Source organism: Notolepis coatsorum, assembly GCF_963971535.1.
Source record: "Notolepis coatsorum genome assembly, chromosome: 6".
Taxonomy (NCBI): Eukaryota; Metazoa; Chordata; class Actinopteri; order Aulopiformes; family Paralepididae; genus Notolepis; species Notolepis coatsorum.
The window spans coordinates 98,350,715-98,364,563 of record NC_140170.1 but is presented as its reverse complement, the minus strand read 5'-3'; the positions used below and the strand labels follow the sequence as shown (position 1 = coordinate 98,364,563).

At 47.2% G+C, this 13,849-nt stretch overlaps 1 protein-coding gene across 8 annotated transcripts in view; it reads right to left on the bottom strand.

The window, feature by feature from the left end:
• Window positions 1–13,849, bottom strand: part of nav1b (neuron navigator 1b) — a 145,418-nt gene that overhangs the window by 8,979 nt on the left and 122,590 nt on the right. For all 8 annotated transcript variants that reach the window (XM_084317147.1, XM_084317151.1, XM_084317149.1 and 5 more), the window contains 3 exons: window positions 13,125–13,279; window positions 12,945–13,016; window positions 11,443–11,639 (listed from right to left, as the gene is read on the bottom strand). In XM_084317147.1, the coding sequence (XP_084173273.1) occupies window positions 11,443–11,639; window positions 12,945–13,016; window positions 13,125–13,279 (424 nt within the window). The remainder of the gene's footprint in view (window positions 1–11,442; window positions 11,640–12,944; window positions 13,017–13,124; window positions 13,280–13,849) is intronic.

Genomic DNA, 13,849 nt, shown 5'->3' with positions numbered 1-13,849 from the left:
AGAAAAATCACACCAGAAATCACTTAACCACACCAGAAAGTACCAATATTCTCATGTTGTGCCACAGGACAGTAGTTAGAGATGATTGCAGATACAGATTCTGAGTCCTGAACTTTTAAAGGTTGAATCTGTAATGCCATCAAACAGTGACCTCTATGCAAAATAGTCCCTCTTGGTATTGAACTTTGTTTAAATGTTTTGTTTTGGTCTGAGCACCTCAAAGGCCCTAAAAACAAGGCTACAAACATCACAAAACAAACTGGTCAGACTACTGCTTGGCCTTACTCATAAAACCCACCTTACCCCTGCACATTTTGACAACCTAGGATGGCTTAGAGTAGACAACAGAGTACAGCAACTTGCAATGGGCCTGGTCTACAAGATACACTACACCACTGGGATACCCATGTACATGTCAAAATACTTCCCAAATGTCAGTGAAGTCCACGACCACAACACCAGAGGGAGCTCCACAAATCATGTTCAACCCAGATTCGGCTCAAACAAGGGACTAAACTAGCCCTACCCACAACCGTGAAGGAATGTGAATCCCTACCCTCCTTCAAAACCGCTCTCAAAGAGCACATACGGGTGGCTGCAATTAGAAACTGGCCCCTGTAAATGGCCAAATCCCCCCCCCCCCCCCCCCCCCAATGTACAGTTTCTTCCCCTTCGGATGTACATATTTTTTATGATCTCTTTTTACTACATAGTTCTGTATATCTGTATGTCTTGTATGTCATAAATGTCCTGATGAATTGAAAAGTATTTTTCTGGTCTGCATCCTCTTAGCAGTTGTTTTGTAGTTAAGTTTTCAATCAATCAGTCAATCAATCAATCAATCAATCAATCAATCAATCAATCAATGTGTGGGTTGGTGTTGAGTGTGGATAGCGGATATTGCTGGCCACACCTCAGGCTCTGCCAAGAGAGGTCTGGAGAAATTCAAACTATACTAAGTTACTACTATGTACAGTATATAGCTATAGCAATATATATGTATACTATATAGCTATATATATACTATATACAGTAGTAACTTATTATAGTGTGAATTTCTAGACCTCTATTGGCAGAGCCTGAGGTGTGGCCAGCCAATAGCAACACATCCGCTATCCCCACTCAACACCAACCCACACCAAATAAAAAAAATTTAAACAAAGTGCAATACCAAGAGGGAATATTTTGCCTAGAGGTCGCCGTTTGATGGCATTACAGATGTCCAAAACTGATTACTGATGTGAGCCATTCCTTTTACTGGACAGTGCAGACTTAGACCTAGATTAGTTTGGGGTCACTGGACAAAGAATGACAACATTTCTCCACTCAAGAGATCTATCATCTCATATAAAATAATGTTCAAAACAATGATGAATATCATATTGCTTTGATTTTCAACATGTTGCATAATGCCTCTTGGTATGGGACATTTAGCATTGGGGGAAATTCTGTTGATACTGATATGGAGCTTCTACCCCCAGGCCATCAGGATGCTCAATGACTCCATGTAACAACCCATCATCTACACTCGCTGCACACACATCCACATGCACACACTCACTTTGTTGTGAAGGATCAGATTAAACCGAATATATATATTTATTTATGGATATATATTTAATAGTATTTGTATATCGTTTGATATCCCTTGTATATTCCTTGTACATATACACTGAATATCCCTTTGGTCTACTAACAGCCCATAATAGTTTCATTCTCTCATTGGACAAGAACTTGGCGCCAGCAGCCAAGCCCCTTGGTTCAAGTTCAATCGTGCCGATGAACATGTCGTTACTAGCCCCGGTTCCGCGTAGGAATACGTCTGCCGAAATACGAATTGTACTATTTGTTCACAGCGCATATATATATGGCGCAAGTAAAGTAGAACTTCCCTTAGCCCTTAGCCCTTAGTTCTTTACCCTCCAACCTAGTGGCAAGACGTTAAGCCTCACCCACGATACACGTGTGGTGCAGTATGGTCAACTTGGCCTCAGAATGGCATTGAGACATTGTGTGGATTAATAGTTGAATTGTCATAGTTTGGCACTATACCGTCGAGTGGGACGTATTTCTATTAAGTTAATAATAGTCTATTATGTATGGTGCATCGTTCGGTTAGAGTTATAAAGTGAGCAGTACCCCCATCGTTTTCCTCGCGTTATCTAGAGTCTTAACCAGGCTGGGCAGACCACGTGTGGTGCTTTCATCCGAGGAGTTCTGGGCAAGGACGAGTGGACCTGCACATTGGATTACCTTATCCGGACGACGGCGAGCCCTACACGGCTTGGATTATCTACTTGCTTTGGGTGCTTTGATTATGCCATGGATAACAGCCAACACTGGTAAGTGTTGGAACTACCCCCGAGAGGAGTCCAGGTGAGACGGCTCTCTAACCCGAGTGAGGTCGCCTCACGTCTCTTCGTTGTGGACCGGCAGCTACCGTCTACAAGAGGGCCCAACTGTATTCATCTGTGGACCAAGGTTCTGTGGGCACCGTGTTCAGCACTCTGAATTCTCCCAAGAAATCGTTGGCCAGATGGGATATCGCCAGCGGCTCTCCTAACCCCCCCCCCCCCCTACTGACTTACAACCAGCGGGACCCCCCTTTAGTGTATCCAGCTATAATCATTAAGTACCATCGCTATAGTTCCCTAAAGAACCAGGTTGTATACTTGCTTCCTGCGTAACCAGAGATTGGACATTCAATGTTGATTTGCCTACGAATACTCATTTGCCTTACAAGTGCATTCAAATCATAAATGTCATTACGTGAACGTTGTATATACCCTTTGCTATATATTAAAGATTCGACGGATACATTTGTGTGGACTTGGTTTCATCAGGTGGGAAAGTGTTCATCATATCTATATCATGTACTGTGTGGCCAGTAGTTAAAGTACATAAAGCGGTAGTGGTTTAATGATACCATACTTATCAATACAGTCAGGGAATTGTACCCCTCAGTTACAATTGGTCCTTCGAGCCGGATGGTAACTAGTGTAATATTAATATAGTGTTATTAATATTGAAATGGCCTATGATGAACACTCCACGAAACGGTCCTCCTAACGTAGAACGCCCGCGGCGCAGACGACAGCCACCTCCGTACTTAGAGGATTACGCTGTCAGTCAACTACCTAGCCCTCTACAAACGGTAAACGCGGTAAAAGTAGAAAGTAAAATTATGTCTGACCTTAACGACCAGGTTACCCCGACCACAGAGGCCCTAGTGGGTTCTAATGTAACTGACCAAGCTCACGGTGGGGACCAGGAGGGAGCTGACATGCCTTTACCCCCCGCCAATACCGAAGAAGTAGTCCCCGACCAGCCCCGGGAGGAAGACAACCCTACAGAGAGAGAACTCTGCACGGAAGAAGAGGAGGAGAGCGCCGAGGAAATAGAGCTCCAGGACTCCCCAACGAGTACCGCCAGGAGCGGCTCACCTCTACAACCGTCTTCCCCCAGCGAAGCGGAGAGGATGCTATCACAGGCGTTCCTCGTCAGCCTGACAGCCTCTACCGAACGCGATCGACTCCAGGGTGAACGCGATCGACTTCAGGGTGAACGCGATCGACTCCAGACACAGCAACGGAGCGAAGAAGAGCGCATACGCCTGGAGATGAGACGCCTTCAGACGGAAGAGAATATGGCAAGAGACCGAGCAGACACCCAGCGTGCCGCTGCCGGTGCCCAAAGAGAAGCAGAGCGCGACCTCGCTCTCATCCAGCGCGAAACCGAGCGCGACAGACTACAAGCCGAGCGCGACAAGCTACAAGCGCAACTAATGGAGCAGCTGATCCTCAAGGCAACACCCTCTCCCTCCGCCAGGGGTTCAAGGAACTCGTCGAGACAACAGTCAAGGGCAGCGTCTCCTAACCGAGCAAGCGACCCTGAACTTGACCAACAGACCAAGCCTATACCCCCCGCAGACCCCCTTCCCCGACCGGTCCAAGCGAGACCCAGCTACAAGGAAGGAGCAGCATACACTGCGGAGAAGCTAAATAAACTACTACAGGATCTAGAGGACCTGATAGAAGAAGAAGAGGGAGAGGAGGAGAACCAAGCCCGACGACAGCACAGTACTCCACCGGACCAGGAGGTCCAGTACAGCCCAGGCTATACCCCCGCGGCGCTGCGCTACAGACCCCTGACTCTATTCACGGGTGAGCACGACGCACGACCAGCCCCGAGGAATAGCACCTGGACCAGCGGGCCATGGTACCCTGCCGGTGCCAGCCCACAGAGAGGCGCAAGAGGAGACTCGCCTAGGAGGCCTCTCCCCCAACGCTCGCCGATGTATCAGCCATCCACGGCGTCATACATTGCCACACCGACCATCCCAGACTTCACCCATGAGAATCGGGCACAGTACACGGAGCTCCGAATGTGCTTAGAGACAATGATGGTGGATGTCGTTGATGAACGTCACAAGTATGCAATATTACTGAAGCACCTGAAAGTACCCCGAGCGCACAATATAGCGCTAGCCTATGCCACCTCTACGACCCCATACACCGCGGCTCTAGCAGCGCTGGACCAGAGATACGGACGTATATGGGATTACGTAATCCAAGAGATAAGGCATATTGACCGCCTACCCCCAGCAACAGACAATCGCTCATTAGACGACCTGTCTATAAAAGTGCAGTCCCTGGTAGGGATGCTGGGAGCGCAACGAGAAAAGGGTATGCACGAGCTATACGCCAACTCTAACGTTGAGAGGATTTTAGAGAAGCTGCCACCCGCCAGACAAGAGCGCTTTAGGCGGCAGAGAGACCACCGTGATCCTAACGGTCCCGAACCATCCCTCCTCGATCTAGCCGACTTCCTGGCGAGAGAAGTCAGCAGCTTACGACTGGATACGTTCGTGCGGAGCACACCAAGCTCCAGAGAGGGACCCAGGAGAATAAACGATGGAAGAAGATCAGTGACTGTCATGCACCAATCAGAATCAGTACCGAGCAGTAAGAACCACAGTACCCCCTCGAGAAAAGAGAAGTGGAAGATGGTGTGCCCGTACTGCGAGAAGGAACACTGGCTGTCACAATGTGACCTGTTCACAAAGATGAATGCAGAAGAAGTGAGTCAATGGATAAAGTCCAACAGGCGCTGTTACCGATGTGCGCGCAGTCACATGGCAGCCGAGTGCCGCCTAAAGAAGAGGTGCAGTCGGTGTGACGGAGCCCACCTAGATGTCCTACACGACAGTAACAGAAGAAAGCCTGCACCTGCACCATCGAGCAGCACCAAGGCAAGTGTCATGTACATTGACCCCGCCAGCAGCAGCGGCGCCCAAGTGCTCTTAAAGGTAGTCCGTGTAACATTGAGCTACCAAGATAAAGTCATGGACACTTACGCCGTCCTTGATGACGGGTCAGAGAAGACCCTTCTGCTCGCGTCCGCTGCGGCCCAGCTGGGACTGCGGGGGAGCGAGAACCAAATGACGATTCGGACAATAAGAAGAGATTTAAAGACGATAAAAGGCGAGAATGTCTCCTTCACTATCGCAGCAAGCGGGCAGCCAGAGCGACGGTATAGGATTACAAATGCTTTCACCAGCCAAGAAATAGGACTATCACAGTACACCTACCCCATCGCCAAACTGATGGATAAATATGTGCACCTGCGTCAACTACCTATCCCGCTCATAGACGGCGCCACCCCGACCCTGCTGATAGGCTCCGACCATGCAGACCTCATAGTCCCGATAGACCGGGTCCATACAGGACCCAGAGGCTGTCCTGCAGCAGTCGAGACCCGCCTAGGATGGACACTACAAGGCCCCCTCGCTAAATCTCTCAACCGAACAGCAGCCACTAGCTGCCTCCACTCCAGAGTGACAGAAGAAGACACCACTCTCCTGCAGCATGTCGAGAGGCTATGGACACTAGAGACAATGCCCTTTAAGAACGAAAAGAAAGACATTCGTTCTAAAGAAGACATTTACGCCATAAACCTCCTCGAGCAAGGGACAAAGAGAGTCACAGTCGGCGGAGTGATGAGATACGCAACTCCACTCCTGAGGCGAGAGGGAATGCCCACCTTTCACGCCACGTAAGAAGCTACGGAGCGGTATCTATTGAACACAGAGCGGCGCCTAGCCAAAGACCCCGCTCAAGAGAGTGTGTACCGCGCTGAGATTGAGAAGCTAATCACAGCGAGACACGTAATGAAGATTGACATTAAAGAGGCCGATCAGACGACCGAATCATGGTACGTGCCGCACCACAAGGTCCACCACAACGGCAAGGATCGCATTGTGTTTAACTGCAGCTACCAGATCGGATCCCAGAATCTGAATAAAGAGCTCTTGCCCGGCCCCACACTCGGCCCCTCTCTACTAGGCGTGCTACTACGCTTCCGCCAGGACAAGGTGGCTATCAGCGGGGATATCAAAGGGATGTTCCTGCAGGTGAGACTAGTGGAGGAGGATAAGCCCCTACTGCGGTTCCTATGGAGAGAGAGGATCGGAGATGAGCACCCAGCCATCTACCAATGGGAAGTCCTCCCCTTCGGAACCACATGCAGCCCGTGCTGTGCTACATTTGCACTGCAGAAACACGTCGCAGAGGACCCAGCAGCAGATGAAGAGGTCCGACACAGTGTGAAGAACAGTTTCTACGTGGACAACTGTTTACAAAGCGTTTCGACTCAAGAAGAAGCCGAGGCTCTCCTACTCAAGCTACGCGCCTCCCTGATCAAAGGCAGCTTTGATCTCAGGCAGTGGGCCAGCAGCGACCCGCACGTATTGCGCAGCCTCTCCCCCGCGGACAAGGCTGCCAGCAGCGAGACCTGGATGGCGACAATCCCAGAAGAAGCCCAAGAAATGACACTAGGACTAGTCTGGCGCTTCAAAACAGACTCGCTCCACTATAGACACAAACCCCTGACCACGGAGCAGGGAAGGTCGACGGCGATACCGACCACCAGACGGAGTGTGTACAGAACACTCGCCAGACAATATGACCCGTTGGGATGTATTCTACCTTACACCACCAGGGCAAAGATGATTGTACGAGCACTATGGGACAAGGACCAGGGCTGGGACGACCCAATACCCGCACCCCTTGCCTCCACATGGAGAGAGTGGGAGACGGAGCTCCGCTCACTCCCAGGCGTCAATATACGCCGCAGCTACTTCCCACCCACAGTGAGGCCAGAGACATGCAAGATGAATCTACACGTCTTCAGTGACGCCTCCGAAGTAGCCTATGGATCGGTGGCCTACTTGCGTGCCCAAGAGAAGGGAGGAGAGATACACACTGCTTTCATCCTGGCTCGCTCAAGAATAGCCCCACGAAAGCAACAATCTATCCCGCGTCTAGAGCTCTGCGCAGCCCTAGCAGGAGCGCATCTAGCCACGTTAATCCAACGTGAACTCACCATTCCGGTGCACAGAACAATCTTGTGGTCAGATTCCACGACAGTACTCACATGGATCAAGTCTGATTCATGCAGATACAAAGTCTTCGTGGGAGTCAGAGTCACCGAGATTCAAGAGTTAACAGAAGCAGCGAGCTGGCGGTATGTGGACACCAAACACAACCCAGCTGACGTCATCACCCGGGGAATGTCCCTAGATGACCTCACCCGTCACAACATCTACAGTGATGGACCAGAGTTCCTCAAGCTCCCGGAAGGAGAGTGGCCTACGCCCACCCCACGGGAGGCGAGTAAAGAGGAGGCTGAGAACAAGAAACCTATGTTCTGTGGACTGAGCACAGTCGCCTCCACAGACCCCAACATAGATGACTGCCTCACCCTACAGAGTGCGCAACTAAAGACAGCCCTGTACGCCGTGCTTGGGGCCCAGACTGTAGCGGAAGAAGTCCTAATGACAGTCCTCACGGAGATCGAGGGAGTATTGAACTCCAAGCCCCTCGGCTACGTCTCCAGTGATATAGCAGATGTCGACCCAGTCACCCCCAACACACTCTTGATGGGGCGGCTGGACCCCGCGCTACCCCAGACAATGTACAGGCCTGAAGAAGCGAACGGCCGAAGAATGTGGAGGTACAGTCAAGTACTAGCTGACAAGTTTTGGAACAGCTTTCTACTCCACTACCTACCGTCTCTACAGACCCGCCAGAAGTGGGTAAAAGAGAGAGACAATTTGACAGAAGGAACAGTCGTCATGATTATCGACCAGTCACTACCCAGAGCTATGTGGCCGGCTGGCCGCGTAAGCAAAGTGATCACCGGTGCCGATGGCAAGGTCCGAGCAGCTGAGGTGCTCGTCCAAGGGCGAACTTACACACGACCCGTGGCGAGGCTAATAGAACTGCCCAGACTCCCAGACACTATCGATGACGACCATGACCCCATGACTTTGTGAGTTGACTGACCCTTACAGCGGACCTTGAGTGGTAGACAGTGCGGTCAATCTGTCTCTGCTTAGCTAATTAGGTGGGACTAATTAGGGGGCGGCTGTTGTGAAGGATCAGATTAAACCGAATATATATATTTATTTATGGATATATATTTAATAGTATTTGTATATCGTTTGATATCCCTTGTATATTCCTTGTACATATACACTGAATATCCCTTTGGTCTACTAACAGCCCATAATAGTTTCATTCTCTCATTGGACAAGAACTTGGCGCCAGCAGCCAAGCCCCTTGGTTCAAGTTCAATCGTGCCGACGAACATGTCGTTACTAGCCCCGGTTCCGCGTAGAAATACGTCTGCCGAAATACGAATGGTACTAGTTGTTCACAGCGCATATATATATGGCGCAAGTAAAGTAGAACTTCCCTTAGCCCTTAGCCCTTAGTTCTTTACCCTCCAACCTAGTGGCAAGACGTTAAGCCTCACCCACGATACACGTGTGGTGCAGTATGGTCAACTTGGCCTCAGAATGGCATTGAGACATCGTGTGGATTAATAGTTGAATTGTCATAGTTTGGCACTATACCGTCGAGTGGGACGTATTTCTATTAAGTTAATAATAGTCTATTATGTATGGTGCATCGTTCGGTTAGAGTTATAAAGTGAGGAGTACCCCCATCGTTTTCCTCGCGTTATCTAGAGTCTTAACCAGGCTGGGCAGACCACGTGTGGTGCTTTCATCCGAGGAGTTCTGGGCAAGGACGAGTGGACCTGCACATTGGATTACCTTACCCGGACGACGGCGAGCCCTACACGGCTTGGATTATCTACTTGCTTTGGGTGCTTTGATTATGCCATGGATAACAGCCAACACTGGTAAGTGTTGGAACTACCCCCGAGAGGAGTCCAGGTGAGACGGCGCTCTAACCCGAGTGAGGTCGCCTCACGTCTCTTCGTTGTGGACCGGCAGCTACCGTCTACAAGAGGGCCCAACTGTATTCATCTGTGGACCAAGGTTCTGTGGGCACCGTGTTCAGCACTCTGAATTCTCCCAAGAAATCGTTGGCCAGATGGGATATCGCCAGCGGCTCTCCTAACCCCCCCCCCCCCCCCCCCCTACTGACTTACAACCAGCGGGACCCCCCTTTAGTGTATCCAGCTATAATCATTAAGTACCATCGCTATAGTTCCCTAAAGAACCAGGTTGTATACTTGCTTCCTGCGTAACCAGAGATTGGACATTCAATGTTGATTTGCCTACGAATACTCATTTGCCTTACAAGTGCATTCAAATCATAAATGTCATTACGTGAACGTTGTATATACCCTTTGCTATATATTAAAGATTCGACGGATACATTTGTGTGGACTTGGTTTCATCAGGTGGGAAAGTGTTCATCATATCTATATCATGTACTGTGTGGCCAGTAGTTAAAGTACATAAAGCGGTAGTGGTTTAATGATACCATACTTATCAATACAGTCAGGGAATTGTACCCCTCAGTTACACACTTTAAACAAACACTCACCTTAACACTCACTTTAGACACTTTAACACTACATTATATTTATCTATTTATTAAAGAGATTTGCACTACATTCATACCTCATTTGCAATTGCACCTTACCTCAAAGTGTTGTACCTCATTTCTGTATTGTACCTCACTGTTTACAAATTTGTACTACTTTAGATTGTACATTGTATTTTACTTGTTTTTTTTTACTCTCAGGGGCTCATACAGAACCAAGCATTTCACCATAAAGTATGTGTATTTTATTGTGATATTTTATAAACAAACTTGAAACTTGAAACTTGGTATTAGCCCCAATACACAATACTATGGATGGAACGGCTTGTGTAAAAAATCTGAACCGTTCGGGGCACCTCGATCGTTTGGTTTATTTTGGTACTATAGCATTTTGAAAAGCCCTCATTTCCAAGGAAAATATAAAGATTCCGTGATAAAAGACATTTACTGGAATATTCTAGAATACACAAAAACGTTGTAATTTTTCTGCCTATTTATGAATCGTTTTCAAATAAACGCTAGATTATCGATAGTTATGTGTACGTATGCACGCTATAGAGGCGATCTGAAAAATCGATTCTCTTATTTCCTCATCAGCGATCACAGCCAAACAGCCACATCACACATAGGGCAAACGCTGAAATCTCCGTGAAAACAGGTCTGATTATCCTAAAACTGGTAAAATAGATTCCTTACCTGAGATCAGATGTTATCCAAAAAGATTATTCCAATTCCTGATCGCCATTCCAAATATCGATCACGCTTATTGATTGATTATTGGCTGCTGTAAATATATATTCCAGGCTGATTTCCGTCTCGCGATCAGATCCCTCTTGATCAGACGTCTCGCCAGCACAATGGAGCCAGTTGGCTCCACCTCTACAGATCTACAGATCCAAGGTCAGTCTAATCGACTGACCTGCAGTTACACAGGGTTAGACGATAGGGGGCGCTTTTTTCCCATCTGAGCTCCTGTAGGAGCTGCTGTACCAACGGGAGACTCGGTTGATGAAATATGAATTCAGATCGCTAATAAAAAAATAAAACAATAATTGTCGTCGTCGGCACTCAATGGGGGGGGCTAATAAAATGAGATATGACGTCGCTGGCACTCAATGTGTTAATGCCCGCTGCATTTAAATCCAAAACCAAGCGGGACCTTTCAGTTTGTCCAGGCGAGGTGGTGAGTGCAGCTGCATCAGTCAGTTTGTCTCAGAAATGACTAGGCTACCGGTAAGACGATATATATATATCACATAATCTTCTCACGCATCGTTTAAGTCTGCTGTTTTGGGGCATTACAGGGTTATTTCTTTTATAAAAAGAATTTACAAGAGATGGATTAAACAGTGTGTGTTCCCTTATGCTTTAAGCGAATTATTATTACATTTCTTTACCAAATACTATTTGAAATAGCAATGGCATTTCTTCTTCCCACTGAACCATACCGAACCCAAAACCGTGACCCCAAAACTGTGATATGAACCGAGCTGTGTTTTTAGTGAACCATTCCACCCGAACAGTAGTAACCCAAAGGTCATTCCTCATCTTTCTTCTGCCGCAATGAGAGTGTTTTTCATACCAATGAGGAAGTCAGATGTACTGTGCTTCTCCAGGAAGGTGTGCAGGTGGTACCACAGCTTGGGCACCCAGTCCAGCACCCTGATCAGGTCCTCATTGGTCAAGCTCCTCTCGTCCTCCGCCTCCATCAGCTTCCTGTGCAGGTAGCGCACCAGGAAGCCGTTGGCTGGCTCCACGTTGTTGGAGAAGGTCACCATTCTAGGTTGAAAGGGAGGGATATATAATTATTATTATTATACATTCTAGGTTGAAAGGGTGGATTTTAGAAGGTTGGGCGGACTACAGCCCTCTCAACATCTACGGGGCACCGGTCAAGAGAGTGAACAGTTTTAAGTACCTCGGAGTCCACATATCCGAGGACTTGACATGGACCACACACATTGACAGTGTAGTGAAGAAGGCACCGCAACGCCTCTACTTCCTTAGGCGCCTAAGGAAGTTCAAAGTGAGTCAGAAGATCCTTAAGAACTTCTACTCACGCACAATAGAGAGCATTCTGACAACATCACCTCCTGGTTTGGAAATAGCTCCGCACACGACCGCAGCAGACTGCAGAGAGTGGCTCGATCAGCCAAACGCACAATTGGAGGTGGGCTTCCCACTCTCCAGGACATTTATACCAAGCGTTGCAGAGCCAAGGCTAAAGGAATAGTCAAAGACTCTAGTCAAACAACTGCCTCTTTGCACTGCTGTGGTCAGGCAAGAGCTACTGGAGTCTCATGGCCAGTACAGAACGACTCAGAAGGAGCGTCTATCCCCAGGCCATCAGGATGCTCAATGACTCTAGGTAACATCAACCCATCCATCTATCTACACTCATTGCACACACATCCACATGCACACACTCATTTTAAACAAACACTCACCTTAACACTCACTTTAGACACTTTAAACACTACATCATATTTAGCTATTTATTAAAGAGATTTGCACTACATCCACATTTTTGCATTTTTTTTAAAGGTTTGCATTTTTGTACCTCATCGTCTGCATTGTTGTACCTCATTGCCTGCATTTTTACTTCATTGTACTTAGGTTCTACTTTAGTTTGTATATTGTATATTTCTAACCTGAACGCTCATAACGGACGTTAAGTTTCGTTTTCCAGGTCGAACAGTGAGGAATGGGAGGTGGTGAGCCCAATGATTAGAAGTAGCCAAACATTACACTATAAAAACGAGCTGGATAGTTGATGATAATAATTAGCAGAAATATTCTATTGATAACGACCATTAATGTAGCCTAATTAAATGGTTATTAATAGAACACCTGTGCGGCAGAGTGAAAAGTCCCAGTGCTGTTATACTGAATATCAGCACTCATTGAATGCCTCTTGTCCAATCAAATGGACACTTGGTTGGAACTAACTGTTGTATAATTAGTATTATTACAATACATTTGATCATTTCACAACACCGTGCTGTAGGTGTGAGGAAGGAAAGGGTCATAACTCGGTTTCTTCACTCTCTTGTTGAGACGTTCTGTATATGAACCAGCTCTCACCTGAAGCTGAGATGCAGGCCGTGGTTGGCAATCATTTTCACATGTTGATTGCTCGTTCCAATAATGTAAGGACTGAAATAAAGAGCAGTTCCAGTTATATTCAACTGAAAAATTCCACCAGAGCAGCCAAATGTGACAAATTGGATTTAAGTCAAGAGTGTAGAGATAGAGAGAGCTCACCATTTGTGATATTTGCAGGTGAGTGCACCGTTGACAAGCTCACTGATGGAGGCCGGATCATGAATATCATCGAGGATGACCACCAGTGGTATTTCTGCTGTGCTGGTTTCACGATCAATCTGATTGGCCAGGTTGGATAGGTGGAGTTGCAGATCCTGTTAAAAGAGAGATGGAGAGAGATGATGATGATGATGATGATGATGATGATGATGATGATGATGATGATGATGATGATGATGATGATGATGATGAATAAAACGACAACATCAATAGTAGGCCTATATGGAACTGGTCATGAAGCAACTTTCACTTAAACAAGGGGAGGGCGTGGGCATATTGGGGCTTAACAGGAAAATCCACCCTAAAATAGAATTCACATGTTATTTATAAAATACTTGCAGCTCAGTTTTGATTTGTGAATATGAACAAGTCTCTCTTTAAGCTGAACACCAGAGACAAGACTAGGGATGATGTTATCAAGGTGATTCTGATTCAGAGCTATAAGCCCTACATTTAAATAAAACTAATTTGGATGTAAAACCTCAAACACAATTTCTATGAGCCCACAAACAGCTGGTCACTGATTCATTGTAAATGGACCAACTAAAACAGAACGTGTCACTTGATGACATCACAGATCCGAGTCTTGATCCTCTGATTTCCAACTCAGGGAGAATGTTTATAGATACTGACTTAACTGCCAGTATAGTACAGGTAACTAGGAG